The sequence below is a fragment of the Phalacrocorax aristotelis genome, chromosome 2 (genome assembly GCF_949628215.1).
Source record: "Phalacrocorax aristotelis chromosome 2, bGulAri2.1, whole genome shotgun sequence".
In the NCBI taxonomy this organism is placed as follows: domain Eukaryota; kingdom Metazoa; phylum Chordata; class Aves; order Suliformes; family Phalacrocoracidae; genus Phalacrocorax; species Phalacrocorax aristotelis.
This window is the reverse complement of record NC_134277.1, coordinates 150,201,320-150,221,580: the sequence shown is the minus strand read 5'-3', so window position 1 is coordinate 150,221,580 and position 20,261 is coordinate 150,201,320. Positions and strand designations below refer to the sequence as shown.

Here is a 20,261-nt window from a genome sequence, read left to right as displayed (position 1 = left end):
CTTGCTGTGTACAATTCTCCTGATATCTTACCAAGTCCATTTTAATGTTAATTCATCTTTGATAATGTCAATTTTTAAAGTTATTTTCCCAACACATTCTTAAGAATGTCAGACTTTGAGATCTTCTTAATAATTAACTTTTTTTAATATTCATATTGTGTTCTTACCCAGCCTCAGCTTCAGTTACAAAATTGTTTTTAAGAACAGAATGGCCATACCAGTCCTATTCACCAAGAGTCTGTCTGTCTACAAGAGTGGCTATAAGTGAACAGCTAAAAATTATAAGACAGAACAAGTATTTATTATGTAGTTTCCAAGCCTCAAATTCTTAAGGACTACAGGGCACCTGACTGGGAGCAGGAGATCTAGCTCTGAATTGATTACAACAGAACCATACAAAGAAGGAGACTGTCAATTTTGGCTTTGAGTTTTTGAGTCATTCTGCATTTAGGTCATACATATTTATGGCTTGTATGAATACTAAATAATAATCAAACACAGAATCTCTAGTATTCTTAAAACGTCGTTCTACTCCACACAGGTTTGTGTGAGTGCACTAGGTAAGTTAATAAACCCCGTTTCTTTGACTGTGTAATTAAAATAATAAACATGCAGTACTATGTTTGAAATGTATAACAATTAGTTTTTACTGTCAGAAGGAAGTGCCAGGGTCGTCTGGTACCATTTAGTTAAAATAATTGGAAAATGAACTGAGCAGAAAATGGATGTGTAATTGTCACCATGCCATTGAAATAGAAGATATAAATAATCCTCTGGCTTTGCCTGGTTGGAAGAGGATGCATGCTCATCTGCAACTAAATATTCAACTATTCAAGCATTGTCTTTCTGCAGACTTGCATTTGTAATATGCTTTCAGCTCTTAAACTGAGAAATGTTGCTGTACATATTTATGGTTAAATCTCCAACCAAAATATTTAGAGAGGCATTTTGCCTTGTTGCTGGGCGTTGGTTTGGTTTGGTTTTTTTTAACACCAAAACTCTGATATTACACCAGTTTTCATGTTACTTCTTATGTCTCCTTTCCTAATTATTGATTGGTATTTCTTCCTCTATTATTCAGCTCAGAATTTAAAACATACAGATCTTTTTAAAAGGACTAGTCATGAAGCTCTCAGAGAATGCGGACAGACTTTTGCTGCTCAGTGTATTTATTTTAAATTACTTTTATTAAAGCATCATGAAAGTGTGGCAAAAACTGTCATGTCCTTTTCTGGGTTGGTTGCTTTGTTGTTTTTTTTTTAAGCTATGAACCAGAGCAAGGGAAATAGAAACTATAAAAAATAGGGCCTTCAAATTTAGAGATGGTTTACTGGTTGGGAAAGGATTATTTCAGAATTGTACTACTTTCTCCCAGCATTCTCAGACAGCCATGAATGATGCTGCAGAGCATCTTTGTGGTGTAAATAGTTCAGGTTGTCTCACTGAAGATTATAATAAGAATGGGGAAATGGTACATAGTGAGCCATATGCAGATCACATTCAAATACACAGTACTTCTGATCTAGTGCCTCTGACTTCTTTCGAGCCTGCAAGATGATAGCTGTCTAAACATAAGTTTAAAGGTTATTACAGAATCACAGAATGGCAGGGGTAGGAAGGGACTTCTGGAGATCATCTTGTCCAACCCCCCTGCTTGAGCAGGCACACCCAGAGCAGGGGGCACAGGAACGTGTCCAGGCAGGTTTTGAATGCCTCCAGGGAAGGAGACTCCACAGCCTCCCTGGGCAGCCTGTTCCACTGCTCTGGCACCCTTGTGATGAATGCAGCATTTAATTTCCTCCATTCTTGTGACCTATGTGTTCTCTGTTTTATTTTTAGTCACCACCTTTTCTCTTTTACCCTAACTGTCTCCACTGCTTTCTTTCTCTTTTGCTAGCATGGTTTCGCCCAACTTTTCTCTTTTTTACGCCTTTTCTTTTCTCATTCATTCTAGTGACTTTGGCCTAAATTTCCCCCTTTCTCTTTTTGATTTTGATTTTTTCTTATTTGACTTCTTTTATACCCTCTTTCCTTCCGCTCTTAATTAACAATTTTCTGTTACTACCCCATTATCCAGTGAATAACACTTTCATATTCATCACCACAGTTATGTTTGTTTATTTCTACTGTCATCCTGTGGTGTTTTTCAGTCCTCTTTCCTACAACTGAGTAGAAGATGTTTCTGTTTTCACTTGGGCGACCTGGAAATGAGAAACTATGCTGAAACACTTCTTGCTGACCACCTTAGATATAACAACACCAACAGTTTCAAGAGGTTGCAAATCCTTACATTTTCTTGCTCTAGCTAGAAGCTAGACAATTTTTGGTGAGGAGCTGTTCATGAAACAAATACTAACCAAACTGTGGAACTCATAATCTGGAACGATCACCCTGGAATTTCATCCCTGGACATTAATATCTAGCAAATGTCTAAGGAGGTTAACTTGACTATTATCACAGTAACTAAAGATAATTGTACTCTATGTTGTCTAAACAAACAAAATACTACCAGACATATCTTAAATGTTGTACACTTCATAGTCTCCGTACTGATTTTTAGGTAGTCTTCCTATTGGTTTGATACAGCATCAGGTTTTATTTAAGACACTTCATCAGTCAGCCACTGTCTCCTAAATGGAAGAAACCAGAAATACTAGCTTCAGGAAATGTGGCAAGAATACAGTGAGGAAGATAGCATGTCCTGACTGTATTGTCCTCTGAAAAAGGTGAAATTAGCACATATGGTTCTTCTGGTAATTGTGTACACTGGGGATATTTACAGCAGCTGGGCCTAATTATTTTGAATATTATTGCAGCTGTTACCTGCCCAACTCCTCCGCAGATCTCTAATGGAAGGTTGGAAGGAACAAACTTGGACTGGGGATTTAGCGTTAGCTATGTCTGCTCTCCAGGATATGAACTCTCTTTTCCTGCTGTTTTGACTTGTGTTGGGAATGGAACATGGAGTGGTGAAGTACCTCAGTGTTTGCGTATGTATTTACTTTATAATCCTGTATTTCTTTATTCAACTCTAGTGCTTTTTTTGTCTTTAAAGTTTCCCTTTTTTTTTTTTTTTATTATTTTTTTCTCCCTAGCAGTGGCTGAGTTCATTTCAAACCTGGGACAAAGACAATCCTTCTACATTTTCCAAAACTGTAACATAATTTGTAGATTGAGGAAGACATAGGAATATCTGTAAATCCTTTGTGAGTGTATAAGAAACTTTAAACACAGGCACAAAAAAAAAAAAAAATTACAGGCAATGCATACCAAATAATCCAAGGCAAAACAAGATTAAGAGGTGCTGTGGTGTTTTCAGATCCAGCTACATCTAGAATAGAGGGAATTCCATTATAATCTCTTTTATTTGTTCGTTGCTCATCCTAAACTTTCTCTGATGTCACAGAGAGTTTTTTCTGTTGGTAATGTTGTCTAGGCCCCAGGGTGATCCCTTGACAATTGTCCATTTTTCCTCTTACACTAAATTAAGTTATAAGTTTCATGCAGTAAATTTTGTTAACCTGAAAGTTATAAAATTGATGGATTTTTATATTGCTACAAATTTCATTACAATAGCAAATGTGGCTTTTTCTTTAGGTTGGTGTCGTTCCACTCATTATTGAAAAAGTTTTTTTAAAGAAGTGATTGTGATGCTTCTGAGAGATATCCAATTGATTGCACTGAAGAAGGAGGTTTTGTAGTTATTTGTAGAATAGCTATACGACTGAAACTCTGTAATGGTCTAGAGCAAGGAGTCTCACTGGAAAAGCACAATTTCATCTTTGTGGCTTTACAGTTTCTGAAGTTAAATTCGAACTTGCCAAATAGCTGAACTTGCCAGGTAGCTTGCTAAATGTTGCAAAATGCAGTTCTCCATTCTTTTACTATTTTTTATGTTCTTCATCTCTCCCTTTCAAAACTGTTCTCTGTTTTGGCTATATGCTACTACTGTGAAAGCATATCATAGAGATGATCTTTTATTTTCCTTTTTTTTTCCTGATGATATTCTCATATCATCAACAACATTTGCTTAGTGCTGCTGAAACACTATGTGCCAGAGCTGGAACATTGTGAACTGCATTGTTTCAGGAAGGAAAAAATTCCACCATTTGTTGTTTAAGTTCTCTAGATGGAGCTCTTCTACAGTCCACTATATTATGAACACCAAAGACCATGAAAAATTCTTTTCGTCATATGTTTTTTATTAAAATACTGTGTCCTTACATTCAATTTTTGATGCCATAAGCTCTTTGTCTTCTTTGAGGTTGGAATACTCAATATGCCCTGAAAAAAGGGCTCCACCTTTAAACTTTTTAAAAGGTATAGTTAGCACAGAATGAAACTGCCTGGGAATTAAAGGCTGTTTCATGCAGACATTACATTAACTGAGCGTTGTTGATGTGCAATGGTTACCCATTGGCTCGCAAGCGACGTCAATTGGCAGCCAGTGCTTGCCAAGGAGCATAAACTAGGAGCCATCTGGCAGAAATGAGAAGGAGCTGGTGAAAGTCATTCTCGATGAGCAATCTTTAAGCAGTTCTTGACATGAGAAATTTAGTTCACAGCTTGGTTTCATAGAGCCTATAGCTGAAGATATGCAAGGTATAGTTATAACATGGAATAATTATTCAGAATGGAATATGGTCATGTCTTTGGTGGAGTATTTGTCATATATGACCTAGTAAATTTGTCTACTTAATTATTCATATAGTAATTTGAGTAAAGGACTGCTGTTTTTACAAGATTAGCAATAGATGGCAAGAAAAAATATAGACCTATGTCTGAAAATTCCTAACTGCAGATAAACCTTTCTGTTAATCTATTAAATGTCTTTGAAGACTGAGTCTAGCCTCACAGTTTCAGTGCCAGGGCTCCACAGCCCTGTCTCTGTTAAAGGCTCTCAGGGTCCTTAGGAAAATATTTCCATTGGGAGTGGTAGGGCTCACAGAGCTTCCAGTTTGCTGCAACTTTAGTTTGTCCTATTCAAATATCAGAGGAAAACTGTCGTGTTTTACCATGGTGCCTGGTTTCCATTGTTACCTATATAGACGGCAGATATTCAGTAACTATTCAATGATCGGGTAAAGCTGACCATCAACGAAGTGTTGGAGTTTACTTAGTTTTATTAAAAAAAATTAATAAACTTTAAAAAAACCCACAATTTTTTAATGTGAAGATTTTATTTTCCTTGAGAGTGGTTGCTACTTCGTTGGTACAAAGAACAGTTCAGGAGATAATTTCAAGCGTCTGCGTTAAAAATCACAGAATCACAGAACAGTAGGGGTTGGAAGGGACCTCTGGAGACCATCTTGTCCAATCCCCCTGCTTAAGCAGGTACACCCAGAGCAGGGGGTACACATAGAGCAATCTCTAAGTGTTTCATGTATTTACAAATTAAGATTTCCACAGTATATTCTAATAAAAGCATAAATTACAGTCCCATTCAACTTAAATCCATGGAATTATATAAATTTCTAGTATGTTATAGATTAAGCCCTTTTTCTTCAAAAATGTGTGTGCATGGACTTCCCATACAGTCAGAGTTTTCAGTAAGAGGTAGAGGGCAGGAGCATTTCACATGAGCAGGTCCTTTGGAAAGCTTAAGGCACAGGTGACAAAAATAGGTGTATTAAAAATGTATTTTGAAGGTGGTTGTTTAAAAGATGTAATTCAAATTTTGTTTGTAGAAGAGAAAAATGGAGTAGAAATTCCACTGTCTGTAGAGCATGACTTTTTAGAAATACGTCGTTGCACAAACCTGGGTTAGTGTTTTATTTTTTCATGCATATTACAGCATTTTCTGTTTGATATGAAATTAGACTCTACAATATTGGAATTCACAGTGTGTCAGGGAATAATATAGTCTGATGGCACAGGGTTTGCCATAGCTGATTGCATTTCCTGAATCAATTATTCAAAATCCAGCTTCCGACAATAATCAGTACTTCATACTGCAGAAGGCGGACAGTAAATTTGCCAGCAGTGCATTTACTTAGTTATGCTATACTATAGACATAAGGAATCTTTAGGTGATATGTATAAAATGAAAAGATGAATTTAAGGATATGTTATCAGTCAAATTTATCCTGCCTCGTAACAGCTTATTAGTGTTTGACTTTCAGACTGCAGCTGAAATTTATTATGATTCTTTTTTTTTTGTTAGCTATACTAACTTTCAAATGTTGTATTTCCATACATACGAAATCTTATCTTTCAGGGAAGGATGAGGAAGTAAGAATTCACGATTCCTAAAATCTGTGTGACAAGTCCTTTAATCATACAAAAATGTTGAGCATGGGGTAGGTGGCAGAAAGCAGGAGAGGATGGGAGATTGACATGAAGGTTTGGTATACTCTCTGATTGCTCTCTGTAGGAAGATTTGCAGATTGATTTGGTTTGGGGCAGAGGTGAATTGTCAATATTTGGGCCTTAATAAAATAAGTTGTGTAACCCTGAGTGTCAACCTCAAGTTAATGACCAAAACCATAATGCAGGCACTACTGCAAACTGAAGCAGACTAAAGATTGGCTATCTAGTCTCTCTTTGGATTCCTATTAAATGTTTCTGTATTTGACCTGTGTTTAATAAAATAAATACAAAATTTGGAGTAACTGCTTGACTGAGTTTATATGTCATTTTTTTCTATTTTAATAAATGACATATTCCATTTCTATGATGTCTTTTCTCACAGCAAAGTTTTGTGGTGACCCTGGAGTACCTGCTCAAGGGAGAAGAGAAGGCAAAAGCTTCATCTATCAATCAGAAGTCTCCTTCAGCTGCAATCCTCCTTTTATTTTGGTTGGCTCCAACACCAGGATTTGCCAAGCAGATGGCACATGGAGTGGTTCTTCTCCTCGATGTATAGGTAAGGCTACACCCATATTATTGAAGTTTCTTGAAATGCTTATTATTCCTTTTCCTGCTAAGTCAATCTAGGAGCTTTCAGCTATGTTGAATAATCCTGGTGTTATTTTATATTCTCTAAGAATCAAGTCACTTTATTTTTGTTTCTCTCATTGGCTTATTGCATGTTGTTGAACAAGCTTAATTTCATGACACATTAATGTATTTCATTAAAATACTGTAATTTGTTTTGTCTTTAATTTATTGTATTTTTTTTTTTTAAGAACCTACTCGCACAGCATGTGAAAATCCAGGAGTCCCAAGGCATGGGTCACAAAACAACACATTTGGTTATCAGGTAGAGTGTACTATTTTTTATTAACTTGCATATAAAAAGATTTTTATATTACCTCAAAGTCTAGAAACTTCTGATTGCAGCTCCAGAAACTGGTCATGCCTTGTAAAAGCTGGTTGCTGGAGTGTTGTGGTGTTTCCTTATTTCTACAGGTTGGATTATATTGACCTTGTGTCCCTACTAGCAATATGCTATGTGAAATCCTGGTGATGAAGTTCTGCTTGGTTTCACCTTGAAGGAGTTCAGTAGTATCTCTCTACCAATATATAAGTGCTCCCTATTGTTTATCAAGTAGGCTTTTTCTTCTTAAAAGTGTATATACTCTGTGCCAAACTGCTAATGTAGGCATACTCTAAGAAACAGTGGATTTTTTTTTTTCCAGAAAGCAATTCCATTGTTACATTTGGAAATTATGTGACCACAAATGAATCGGAGTCACAGAGGCTGGCAGGCAACTCTGAAGAGCTTCTAGTCCAACTGCTCTTCTCAAAGCAGGGTCAGCTAGAGCAGGTTCATGAGGGCTGTGTCCACATTGTTTTTAATAGTTCTGGGGATGGAGACTACACAGTCTCTCTGTTCCAAGTTGATCACCCTCGCAGTGAAAATGCTTTTTCTTATTTATAAACAGAATTTCTTACATTTCAGTTAGGCTTATTTCCTCTTGTCCTGTCACTGGGCACCACTGAGGAAAAGTCTGTGTCTCTCACCTTTCCTGTTCCCAGTAAGTTTTAATACATACTAATAAGATTCCCATTCAGCCTTTATGTTACGTTAATGGTAGAAGTCTGAGGAGTGGCTAGGGAGAGACCCTACCATTGAGTCACGAGGTTCAGACAGGACCCCCTTGCTTTCTAAACTCCTTCTCAGAGAGGAGCCTAGGTGCAGCTAAGTCCAGTCTTAGTCTCAGACTTGGTCAACGGTTTGTTTTCTAAGGGTTGTAGAAGTAACCACACATCAGGGTATTTGTTGTTCCTAAATAATTTGGCAGATGCCCCGGCCGGTCGCATTCAATGAGAATAATCACGGCTAGATTAATGAATAGTGCAATTTATTAAAGCAACAGACACACAGGTTCTTTGGGTTACCGGTGACAAGATTGCTGGTTACAAGACACACACAAATACCAAGAATATGAGTACACTGCTAAGCTACAAGTATGCTAAATGAATATGAAGAGACTCTAATATGAAGCAAAGTAACTCTAATACATTAGAGATTTAAAGTGACTCTACAGAGGTTTCCAGTCTTACCCAAAGGTGTCCCAGTGGGGGGGAAGAGAGGCTCAGCCCCTTGACTGGTCCCAGAAGTCAGTCTCGTACGCGATGGTATCTTCCCTAACACCCTCTTTCTTTTCACATATTTTATACTATTTTTTATCTTTCAGGTGGAGTCTGAGTGACTTTAGTCATACATACCTTTTTTATGATTGGTATACAATTTCCTCGCTTTACTTTTAAAAGTGCAGACTAGTAGAAATTCATAACACATGCCCAGTAAGGAGTGGTCGCACCTTAGAGGCAGGTAACTTTTGGGTTGGAGGTGTGTTTTGGTAATTTCTAAGTCATCTCCAGCAATTATCCCACACTTTCCTTTTGATGACTGGACAATCCCAGTTCTTTCAGCTACTCCTTGTATGCCAGATGCCTAAGTTATCTTTGTGACCCATCACTTTACTCAATGCAGGATGTCCCTGTCTCTCTTGCACTGGTGAGCACAGCACTGGACCCAGCACCCACTTGTGTCTCACCAGTGCTGAGCAGAGGGGAAGAGTTACCTCCCCCAAACTGCTGGCAATGCTCTGCCTTATGCAGCTCAGGAGGATGTTGGCTGCCTTTTCTACAAGGGTATGTTGTGGCAAATGGTGTTTGCATATGCTTCTGTTGGAAATAGAATTATAAAATTGAAAATGCTTCTGAATTTCTGATTTTCTGAATCACACAAGAGAGTTACATCAGTGATACATTTTCATGGGTGAATCGTGTACATATGCAAAAATGTGTCATATAAGATACTAGGAATCTGATAAGGCAGCTGCAAAAAAACTAAAGAGAGAGTCTAAACTATCTGCTAAGTAAGCTAGAAGCTCCCCAGTTGTATGTGGTGCCTGTCTAGTAGCAGGGGTTAAATAAAAATTGCAGATTGACAGAATAGCAAGAAAGGGCTGATTGAAATTTGAACAGATTTAAAAAATGAAATAAGTTTTTAAAAGAAAAGGTTGTAGATAGAGACGTTTCAAAGTTTCCTGGCCAAAAATTTCTTTGGTTTGTTATTTTGGTTGCCATTACACAGTACTCCTGCTTAGTGCTTGTTTTAGTAATCCTTGGTTTTCAGATTGCGCTAGATCACAATCATATGCAAGTGGTAATATAATCATCTCAGTCTTCTTCAGGGAACAGAGTATTAGTTCATAGGGTCATAGAATCATAGAATCACTAAGGTTGGAAAAGTCCTCTAGGATCATCAACTACAACTGTCAACCCAGCAATACCATGTCTCTTAAACCATGCCCTGAAGTGCCAAGTCTATACCTTTTTTAGACACCTCCAGGGGTGCGGACTCCACCACCTCTCTGGGCAGCCTCTTAAAATATCTGACCACTCTTTCAGTAAAGAAATTCTTCCTAATATCTAAACCTCCCCTGATGCAGCTGAGGTAATTTCATCTCATTCTATCACTGGTAACCTGGGAGAGCAGACCAACACCCACCTCACTACAACCTCCTTTCAGGTAGTTGTAAAGAGCGATAAGGTCTCCCCTCAGCCTTCTCTTCTCCAGACTAAACAACCCCAGTTCCCTCAGCCTCTTCTCATGAGACCTGCTCTCCAAACCCTGCATGAGCTTCATTGCCCTTCTCTGGAAATGGTCCAGCAACTCAGTGTTTTTCTTGTACTGAGGGGCCCAAAACTCAACACAATATTCAAGGTGTGGCCTCACCAGTGCCAAGTACAGGGGCCTTGATCTCTTCCTGAGTTCTGCTGGCTGCACTATTCCTGATACAAGCCAGGATGTTGTTGGTCTCCTTCGCCACTGGGGCACACTGCTGGCTCATGTTCATCTGGCTGTCAACCAACATCTCCAGGTCATTTTCCGCTGAGCAGCTTTCCAGCCACTCTTCCCCAAGCTTGTAATATTGCATGGGGTTGTTGTGACAGAAGTCCAGGATGTGGCATTTGTTGAGCCACATAGAGTTGACCTCGAACCATTGATCCAGCCTGTCCAGATGCCTTTGTAGAGCCTTCCTACCCTCAAGCAGATCAACACTCCCACCCAGATTGGTGTCATCTGCAAACTTACTGAGGGTGCACGCAATCCCCTCATCCAGATCATTGATAAAGCTATTAAACAAGACTGGACCCAAAGCTGAGCTCTGGGGAACACCGCTCGTGACCAGCTGCCAACTGGATTTAGCTCCACTCACCACAACTCTCTGGGCTTGGCCATCCAGCCAGTTTGTAACCCAGCAAAGAGTATACCCGTTTAAGCCATGAGCCACCAGCTTCTCTAGGAAGATGCTGTGGGAGACAGTGTCAAAGGCTTTACTAAAGTCCAGGTAGACAACATCCACAGCCTTTCCCTCATCCACTAGGTGCATCACCTGGTTATAGAAGGAGATCAGGTTGGTCAGGCAGGAGTTGCCTTTCATGAACCCATGCTGCCTGGGCATGATCCCCAGATTGTCCTGCTCAGTATCCTGAGCCTGGTGAGCTCACTCAAAGTGTATTGCTTCATAATCTTCCCTGGTACTGAGATCAGGTTGACTGGCCTGTACTTCCCCAGATCCTCCTTCTGGCCCTTCTTGTCGATGGGTGTCACATTGGCCAGCCTTGGACCTCCCCTGTTAACCAGGACTGCTGGTTTGCAGCAAGATAGAATACGCAGGGGCAGTGCTTGGGGTAACTAACTTTGGGTATAATTAATATTATGCTAAAGGGCAACTCTTTATTCAACTGTGTAAGAAAAGAATCATTGGAATGGCAATTTTCTACAATTTTATTGTCAGTTTCTCTGGCATATTAATGAGCTTTCTATCATTGAAGAAGCTAGTGTAGACTTTCTCATTTGTTATGTAGTAGTTGTAGTTGTGAATGAAAGCATCACTCACAGCTAGCATGGAACTGTCAAAATACCAGGCAAAATGTCAACTTATAAATAATTTCTAAAGGAAGTGTAGCTGCTGGCACAATTTACAACCTTGATCCCACATTTGTAAGGTTAGTGCCTAGCAGATTTAAACTGTATGAGATAGTCTCCTTACCTAGCCAGCAACTTATCCTCATGCTCATGTAGCGAATTTGGTTTTATATAGTAACTAAATGTCTGCATGCAATTTCTGATTACTCTAAATATGATTGCTTTGTTACTACAGAACAGGGTGGGAGTGTAATTCGTACAGATGAAGCTGAGTTTAGCTCTTTATTGGATGGAAATGAGAGTGAAAATAGTTGGTTCTAGACAAGTGATTATCTGTAGATCCTGGAAAGATATATTATATTACTATATATTCAATAATGTTATGACTCATTTAACCCACAAAAATATTATAAATGAATTTATATTATGCTATAATAAACTTCCTGTATGAACGAGATAATAATGATTTTTGCTTCCATCCATAGCAGAAAGGTAAAGAATAATTCTAAATTATACCCAAATACTGAAGACAGAAGGCTTTGATTTTCTTTTGTCTGATTGATCTGTTGTCTACCATTTTATAAAATAGACTAAAAAAGCTTACGCAAAATTAAGCAAAATGTTTTGCAGTTGGCAAACACATAACAAGGAGTTGTTACTGTTGAATATATAAGATGCTTTTTTTACTCTAAGCCCCAGTGATTATTTTTTCTTTGTTTTGGGTTTTTTTGGGGGGGATTTGGGGCTTTTTTGTTTGGTTGTGGGTTTTTTTGTGGTTTTCTTTTGTTTTGTTTTTAAACTGTCTTAAAAATTTCACATTTAAACTAATAATAATAGGGTCACTTAAATGACTTAATTTTTTTAAATTCATGTGTCTGTCTCATTAAAAAAATCAAGCTGTAGCCTGACAGTAGAATTCAAGTGTTCATATGTGGAGTCCTGTTTTTAGTGCTTTTCAACAAATGACAATACCTCCTCTTTTACCTGACTGTATCACTGAGTGCCACTTGCATTTCACAATACTAATACCAAGTCATGAACTTCCACAGGACTTTTTTTTGTTCTTGTTGCTTCCCCTACTCCTGATTATCTGTTTTCTTATCTCATTAATTAGATTGAAAGTTCAGGCATATACGACATAATTCCAAGTTGACTGAAAGGTGTATCAAAACCCAACCTCCTGGAACCTAGACTAACAAAAGCAACAGAAATACAGATACCACCACCTTACATTTGAGTGGTGTTTCAACTGTTAAATAGGAGCCTTGTAACAAAGAGGTAACAGAATTTTAGGTGGATTTTATTGTTCAGTATTAAGTTTAGCAGGCAGAAGCAGATCAGTTTCTTGTGTGTTCAAATAACATCAAAATACCAGTTTAGTACTACTTGGATATCAGGCATGGCATGTAAATGAATAGCACCACCTGCTTTAATCTAGGATGTTTACCTTTCATCTGAGTATTTTTGATTTGACATATCTACCTTAACAGTGTGTTACAATGAAGACAAAATATCTCTAGAACTTAGTGGATACTGACTTCATCTGTAATCTGGAAAATAAATTGCTCCTTGGAAAGAAATTGTCGGTTTGAAATATTTCTTCAGATATATTGCTAGTAACATAGGAAATTGCTGATAGCGCTTTCACCATAAGCTGTTGTAACACAAGATATTACTGAATTGAAGAAAGAGTTTAGAACTGCTTAGACCAGTCAGTCACATATGTGAGATTTATTACTTCTCATACTTTTCCAACATATGTTTTTGTAGAAATTCAGCTATTTTCCCCTACATTAAAACCTGAAGGGAACCAAGGGGCAGTCTGAATTTAGAAAGGAAACAGCCACATTAGAGTATTGGTAGCCCTGTGTTAGCTCTTGGGTTCTATTTTATGAAATGCTGTATGAAACTTGATCTGCAGCTGTGGAGCAACCTTGCAAAAAATCTCCTTCTGTGAGTGTAATGCTTATAAAAACAGTGTTGATTGAATTGTAGGATGAAATTCCAAGAGTACTAGCACAGTATAGCTGTCTCCATCAGCACAGCTGACATTATCACTGCATCAATGAAAATGTAATTTAAGCCTTATCAGACACCACGTAATTTTCCTGATCCTTCTGCTGCTCAGGATCCTGATGTTGAGGTTGGTGGCTTCAGCCTGGTATCAGTAGGAGATGTTAGTGTCAGAATGTCAGAATCTGGAGTGCTTCACTGGCAGGAATGTGATTTTGAATTTTTTTCCTTTGGGTGGTGTGTTTTTTTTTGTTTTGGATCCCCCCCTGCCCCCCGCCTGTCATTCTTGATTTACCTGGGGTTGCTTATTGAACATATATAAAATCATACATACTCTTTTTCTGGGTTAAGTATAGGTGGCCCGTCCACCTTGTTAAAGATCATTGACTATTGTCTTTGGTGGGATAGGTGACATGTCAAGATTCTGACCCCAGTTCATCCCTACATACTATCACCCTCTTATCTAAGCTTTTGTCACCCTCCACTTTTCCAGGGGGTTCTGGCTCCTGCCTTACAGAGATAGAAGGAAAAGGCCAGTTTATTAGATAACACATTTACAATACATTAAAACATTAAGATCTTAATATAGTTCTTACTTGACTAATAAACATATGCATAATGTCCACTGAACAGAACAAGCACTCGATTTGATAAATTATGTGCTACCGTTTCATTTAGGAACTGAAAAGTCCTAGTTCTTTCAACAATTCATAGTTGCCTTGTTACCATTTTCTGTGTGCACCTAATGGAAATCCCATAAATTTAATAATATTGGAATTTGTCAGTTCTGGCACTTGGTCATTTAGGTGTTGGTACTTCTTAACTTCTTCCACTGCTGCATCCACCAAAGATGTTGATTTACTCTTGTATCTGACCATGATGCAACAGCAAGGACTTGGCCTCCTTTCATGAATACCAGGTCCAGTTTATATAATTAATTTTGGTCATCTCTCAGCAGTGACTTTTGGAATATTACCCTGTCCTTTTCTTTAGCCTCTTCTACCAACAATTCCCAGAAATGATTGTGCCTTTTAATTCTAGTATCCTGTACTGCTGTGCAGTATCCAATAGTGTGTGCGCAGGACTCAATCTCCACCTGACAATATCAATAAGCCTTAAGTTGACTTTTCTGTCTAGCCCTTGCTAGAAATTCTCTCGTAGAGTAGACATTGGCTCTTAGCTATAATGGGGTGATGAGATTTCTGTGGGGAATTCCCCTGTAAAACTCAAACCAGTTGTTGCTGATCTTATCTCTCTCAAAGCTGAAAATTATTTATAATGTTTCTAACACACTTTTACACCACTCATGCTGCAGCTCCACATTCTATTTCAATCTACTCTATAAGGCATATTTCACCTTGTTAGATACTTGTTCTTTTTTACATCTGAAACCTGATTCTGTCCAGGTCTTCTTTAAGTGATCATGGGTGAGTGTTCACAGCAATGGGTATCTCCACTACCAAGCCTGTGTCACACCACTTATTGTATCCACACCTGTAGTCTTCTTCAAAGTACCCTGTGTCTCCATTTCTCATGGCCTTTTCTATCATTCCAGTGTTAGGCCTGTTTTTCTTTGTACTGCACCACATTAGTGGTAGATAGCTCATTATGCATATAGTAGCTTCTTGTTACTACTATGGATATAAAACCGTGATTATATCATACAAACATAAAGGAAGGCAAAATAATTAGTCATAGCCACCTGATCACAAGAACATTTGATGTTACAGGTAAACCAAGTTGAAAACAAAACATAACCAAACAAAACTTCAGGCAGCTCAAGACACTTTCAGACAAAGCAAGCCTGGGCAGCCTTTGCCCAAAGGTCTTGCAAACTCAATAACCTGTTACTAGAAGTAGCAATACTGTATTACTGGGCTACCAAACTAGAGGTACAGCAAAGACTTAATGAGTTGCGTTTTCTTTTACTTAAAATATGATACTAAAAGATAAATAACTGACATTCCTGTAGCCTTTTGCTCCTTTAACAGGAATTGCTAGGGATAAGAAGCTTATAGAATCATAGAAACATAGTATGTCCTGAGTTGGAAGGGACCCACAAGGATCATCAAGTCCAACTCCTGTCCCTGCACAGGAAAACCCTGAAATTTACACCATGTCTTTGATGGTTTTGTCCAAGTGCTTCTTGAATATTGTCAGGCTTGGTGCCATGACTGCCTCCCTGGGGAGCCTGTTCCAGTGTTCCACCACCCTCTGGGTGAAGAACCTAAACCCCCCGGGCACAGCTTCCTGCCATTCCCTCTGGTCCTGTCATCGGTCACCGGAGAGAAGCGATCAGCGCCTGCCCCTCCTCCTCCCTGCGTGAGGAAGCTGTAAACCGCAATGAGGTTTCCCTTCAGTCTCCTCTTCTGCAGGCTGAACAAACCAAGGGACTTTAGCTGCTCCTTGTATGTTTTCTCCTCTAAACCCTTCACCAACTTCATGACTCTCTTCTGGACACTCTCTAGTAGCTTTATATCCTGAATATACTTTGGCGCCCAAAACTGCCCGCAGCACCCGAGGTGAGGCTGCACCAGCGCAGAGCAGAGCGGACAATCCCCTCCCTCGCCCGGCTGCAGCGCAGGGCCTGATGCACCCCAGGGCACGGTTGGCCCTCTTGGCTGCCAGGGCATGCTGTTGGCCCAATTTCAACTTGCCACCGACCAGAACCCCCAGGTCCCTCTCTGCAGAGCTGCTCTCCAGCCTCTCATTCCCCAGTCTGTGTGCACATCCAGGGTTGCCGTGCCCCAGGTGCAAAATCCAGCACTTGCCCTTGTTAAACTTCATACGGTTGGTGATTGCCCAGCTCTCCAGTCTGTCCAGATCTCTTTGTAGGGCCTTTCTGCCCTTGAGAGTGTCAACAGCTCCTCCCGATTTAGTGTCATCAGCAAAATTAATTACTATTCCTTCAAGTCCTGCATCCAAGTCATTTACGAAGAGATTAAAGAGTACTGGCCCTAAGATGGATCCCTGTGGAGCCCTGCTACTGACTGGCCGCCAGCTCGATGTAACTCCTTGTTAGACTATCTTCATGTTCTTTGGTAAACTTAAGTCTAAGAAAAAAACTACTGTAGAGTAACTCATGAAATTTTGATATATCTTCTTTTCTTATGAGGAATATAAGAAGCATAATAATTTTTTATTATTTTTTCAAAAATTATTATACATTATTTTAATGTTATTTTGTTAAAAAAAAGTACCTAAAGTACTATCCTATTCTTTATAAATTGATGGACGTTGATATTTATGTATTTTCTTCTCTGATTGCTATTTCTCCTGTTAAATAATACCAAATATATGGTCTTTTGTCTTTAGCAAAAGGAAAAGTTAATGATGTTGATTTTGGGAATATCCAAACCATACCTGACATTATTTAAAAAGCAGTTATGGAACAGAGATGATCAAGCAAAGTACAAGGAAAACTTTTTTTTTCCCCAGGATTGGAAACAGTGTTGCACATAGAGCAGTTCTTCACTAAAACCAGGGATTATAGTGAACAAAGGTATTTCAGCTGTTTTCCCAGCTCTCCCCACTAGTGCTTCTATTCAAGCTGTATAACAAAATATTTTGAACAAATCAGAACATTTCAAGACTGTGAATTTTTTAAGACCATAGAAGACTATATTGTAGCACCACCTGGTGCCTCTGGCACAAGAATATTGCAAAATAGATTTCCCAAAAAGTAATTTTAAATTACTTTTTAATATCTTCTTTTTAATAACTACATATTTCTCTAAGATTTTTTTTAGGAGCAGGGAGCCTCATTGCTTTATTTATTTATTCATTATCTTGAATAGCATGGTAGTAATTCTAAAATCATCTTCATCACTTGAGCAACTGTTGTATTTTTGATGCCACTTTTGGGCTTATATAGCTAAAAGTTGTGTTTCCCTAAGAAGGAAAATAGAGGTGACATCCATTTTTTCTGAGGAAATAAGAAAAATCATTTAACCAGTAGCTGCTGTTTTAGATAGAAAAGTTGGTATTGCAACAACAGTTTGCAACATCAACAATGGTTTGTTTTGAGTTTTGTTTGTTTACTGTGGGCTTTGTTTGTTTGTTTGTTTGCTTTACATTGTGGAATGTTAGCAACTCAGCCATCCCACTTACTTGGCCGCTTGACCCATTTCCTTACCTCACTGATATATTTTGAGTACTAAAGAAATAGTTTGATGTTTAGGCAAGCAAGCTTTGGTGAAATCATAAGGTAGGCAGAGCTGCAGTGAAAATGGGCAGACAGTGGAAAAAACTTCCATGCATCTCTTGGTTCTGCTCATCAAGTGAACAGTTCTCCTTCAGTATATCTGTCCAGCAGATGACTCGGTTCATAAAGAACTAACACAAAGTCATGAATAGGCACCTAAAGAAGAAAAAGAAGTTACAGAAAATTGAAAAATCATGCCTCCTTAATTTTTTGCACTGTAACCCATTGAGTCCTGTAGGTCTAGAAACTTTACAGACAAGATTTTTCAGCCCTTTCAATTCACAAAGTATGACCTTTCTGTTCAGGCCTTTCTTGATGAGTAGAATTATAATATACTGAATTTTACTGAATATGCTGAATTATTTTTTTTAATCTATTGACCTTTTAGTCCTTCAAAAATATTCTATACAATAACAAATTTATTTTAGGTAATATCCTAAAAAAGAAAGTGGATATTTCAATATTACAGTTATCTGATTAATTCAGTATTGCCCATATTTAAGTAACGTTGAACTAATGTATCAAAGATAATCACATCATGAGAACTGTTGAACTCTGAAAAGAAGATACTTTTTATTCTAGAAAGAGAATTTAGCATATAAAATGTTAATTGAAAATAGTGAGGTCGTGTAACTAAGCAGTTATAGCCATACAGTAGCTACTTTGGAGTTGCTATTGAGAACTAGAGTTTAACTTTCTAACTGAGTTACAGTTTACAGTTAGATATCTGAGTATAAGTAGGCAATTAACCTCTTTACCTCATTGACTTCCATGATGTCCAGCTACCCCACATCACAAAACAATTATATTTTTCTTAAATATTTTATATTTATGAAGATCATAGAGTCAATTTTGAAAGAATAAAGTAGAAAAAAAAATAAGTTCCTGTTCAGATATATTTTTAGTAACTACATGTGACTGTTAAGTTGAGGTTTAATTTTGGTTGGAATTTTTTCAGTGTGACATGGGTGAAAGGGTCCTGGTTTTAAAGATAGCATTGCAGTATTTTCTTCCTTGGTAGCTAAAGACTAACTAATCAGGTTTCTTTCCATAGTTGTGAATGGAGATTGCTTCAACAGAGACAGATTACTGAAATGAACAAATCTTTAATAAAACTAGTACTCATTGTACTGCAATATATTGGTGGTAGTTGTTTTAACTAAGCTCTTTACCACACAAAAAAGTGTTTCCATTTCTATTTGGTGCAACTTCTAAAACTTTTAGTGCTTTCCTACTTTTGGTTAATCACGAAAGTGATTTAGTGTATTTTCTTCAAAACTTTTTAAAAGTGATTACATAGTCTAGTGAGCAGAGTAAAGAGAAAAAAAAAAAGGGAGATGAATTTTAAATCACATACCGTGCTGATGAGGTACTATTGGTAGTACATGGGTTATTATTAAATTTCATTCTGATGAGAAGCTTGAGCTGAAATGGAATAGTACTATAAAGTTTAAAATAACTACTTGTAGCAGTGAAATGTTGTTTCCCAGGACTAAATTATTGTGAAATAGTCCACTTTTTACCTTTGAGCATCAATTTGAGTCAAGTGTTATACATTTAAACATAATAATGAAACACACACACACACACACCCCCAAAAAAAAAAACAAACAGAAAAACAGCAGTATAAATACATTAATACAGGTCACTGCAGAACAGTAGCTGTGGTCTATGCACCTTAATATTTGAGTTAACTACTCACAGCATGTAATAAACTACTCTCTGAATGACATACTTGTAATCTAATTATCCTGCTTTTGATGGAAACTGAGAATTATTTGCATTTTCATCAATGTCACTATGTCTGGACGTGATGAACAAGTTATTCTATGTTATGTTTGTGCAGAAACTCTTATTGACTAAAGAATTTTCCTTTTTACGCAACAGATACCCATAATAAGAATAATAATTAAAAACTAATCTCAGATGAATTGCTATTGTTAATTGTAATGTACTTGTGTTTTGGTTTCTATTATCTGCATGGTATAAAGAACCTTTCTTTTTTACCTCTTGTCATCAAAAAACAAAAATAAAATATTATAGGAACATTATAGTTTCTGAAGCATAAAACAGTGTTGTCGACCAGGCCTTGTGTGTAATAATGAAATGTTTGTTGTTATAATTTGTGAATTCATCCAGGATTCCACAAAGGGGCTCTATTTCAGTAAAGGTCTAGCAGAATCTCTTACCCATTTCAGCGCTGTGACTTCCCTGGTTTTCTGCAAGATTCCCTAACTGGCTCATCCTTGGTCCAGAGCTAGGAAGCCACAGAAACCTTGGTTTCCAAACTGACAGTGCTTCAACTGTTTCAGGCCCAAAGCAATATACCAGAGAGACCACAGAAGACAAGGTTTCAAATTTCAGTTTATGGGGAGAATAATTTCATTGAGAATGAAGCAAATTTTTATGTCATATCAAAATGTTCTGTGAAATTAATTTACTTTCTACAGAAAGAACATCACAATTTATCAAGCCTGTATTACGTGAAGGAGTTTACTATCAAAATTAGGGAAAAAAAAAAGCGTCTCAACTGATATTTCCTTATAACAACGTAACTGTGTTTTCTACTTTTCAACAGGTGGGAAACATTGTTCAATTTCAGTGTAAAAAAGGACACCTTCTCCATGGCTCAACAACACGAACTTGCCTTCCGGATCTCACATGGAGTGGAATCCAGCCAGAATGTATACGTAAGAAAATGACAGATTTTTGATC

At 37.8% G+C, this 20,261-nt stretch overlaps 1 protein-coding gene across 1 annotated transcript in view; it reads left to right on the top strand.

Moving 5' to 3' along the window:
- CSMD3 (CUB and Sushi multiple domains 3) overlaps positions 1-20,261 on the top strand; it is a 614,053-nt gene that overhangs the window by 570,202 nt on the left and 23,590 nt on the right. Inside the window, exons 61-64 of the mRNA XM_075085810.1 lie at positions 2,817-2,990; positions 6,692-6,865; positions 7,128-7,201; positions 20,125-20,236. Coding sequence (XP_074941911.1) covers positions 2,817-2,990; positions 6,692-6,865; positions 7,128-7,201; positions 20,125-20,236 — 534 coding nt within the window. The remainder of the gene's footprint in view (positions 1-2,816; positions 2,991-6,691; positions 6,866-7,127; positions 7,202-20,124; positions 20,237-20,261) is intronic.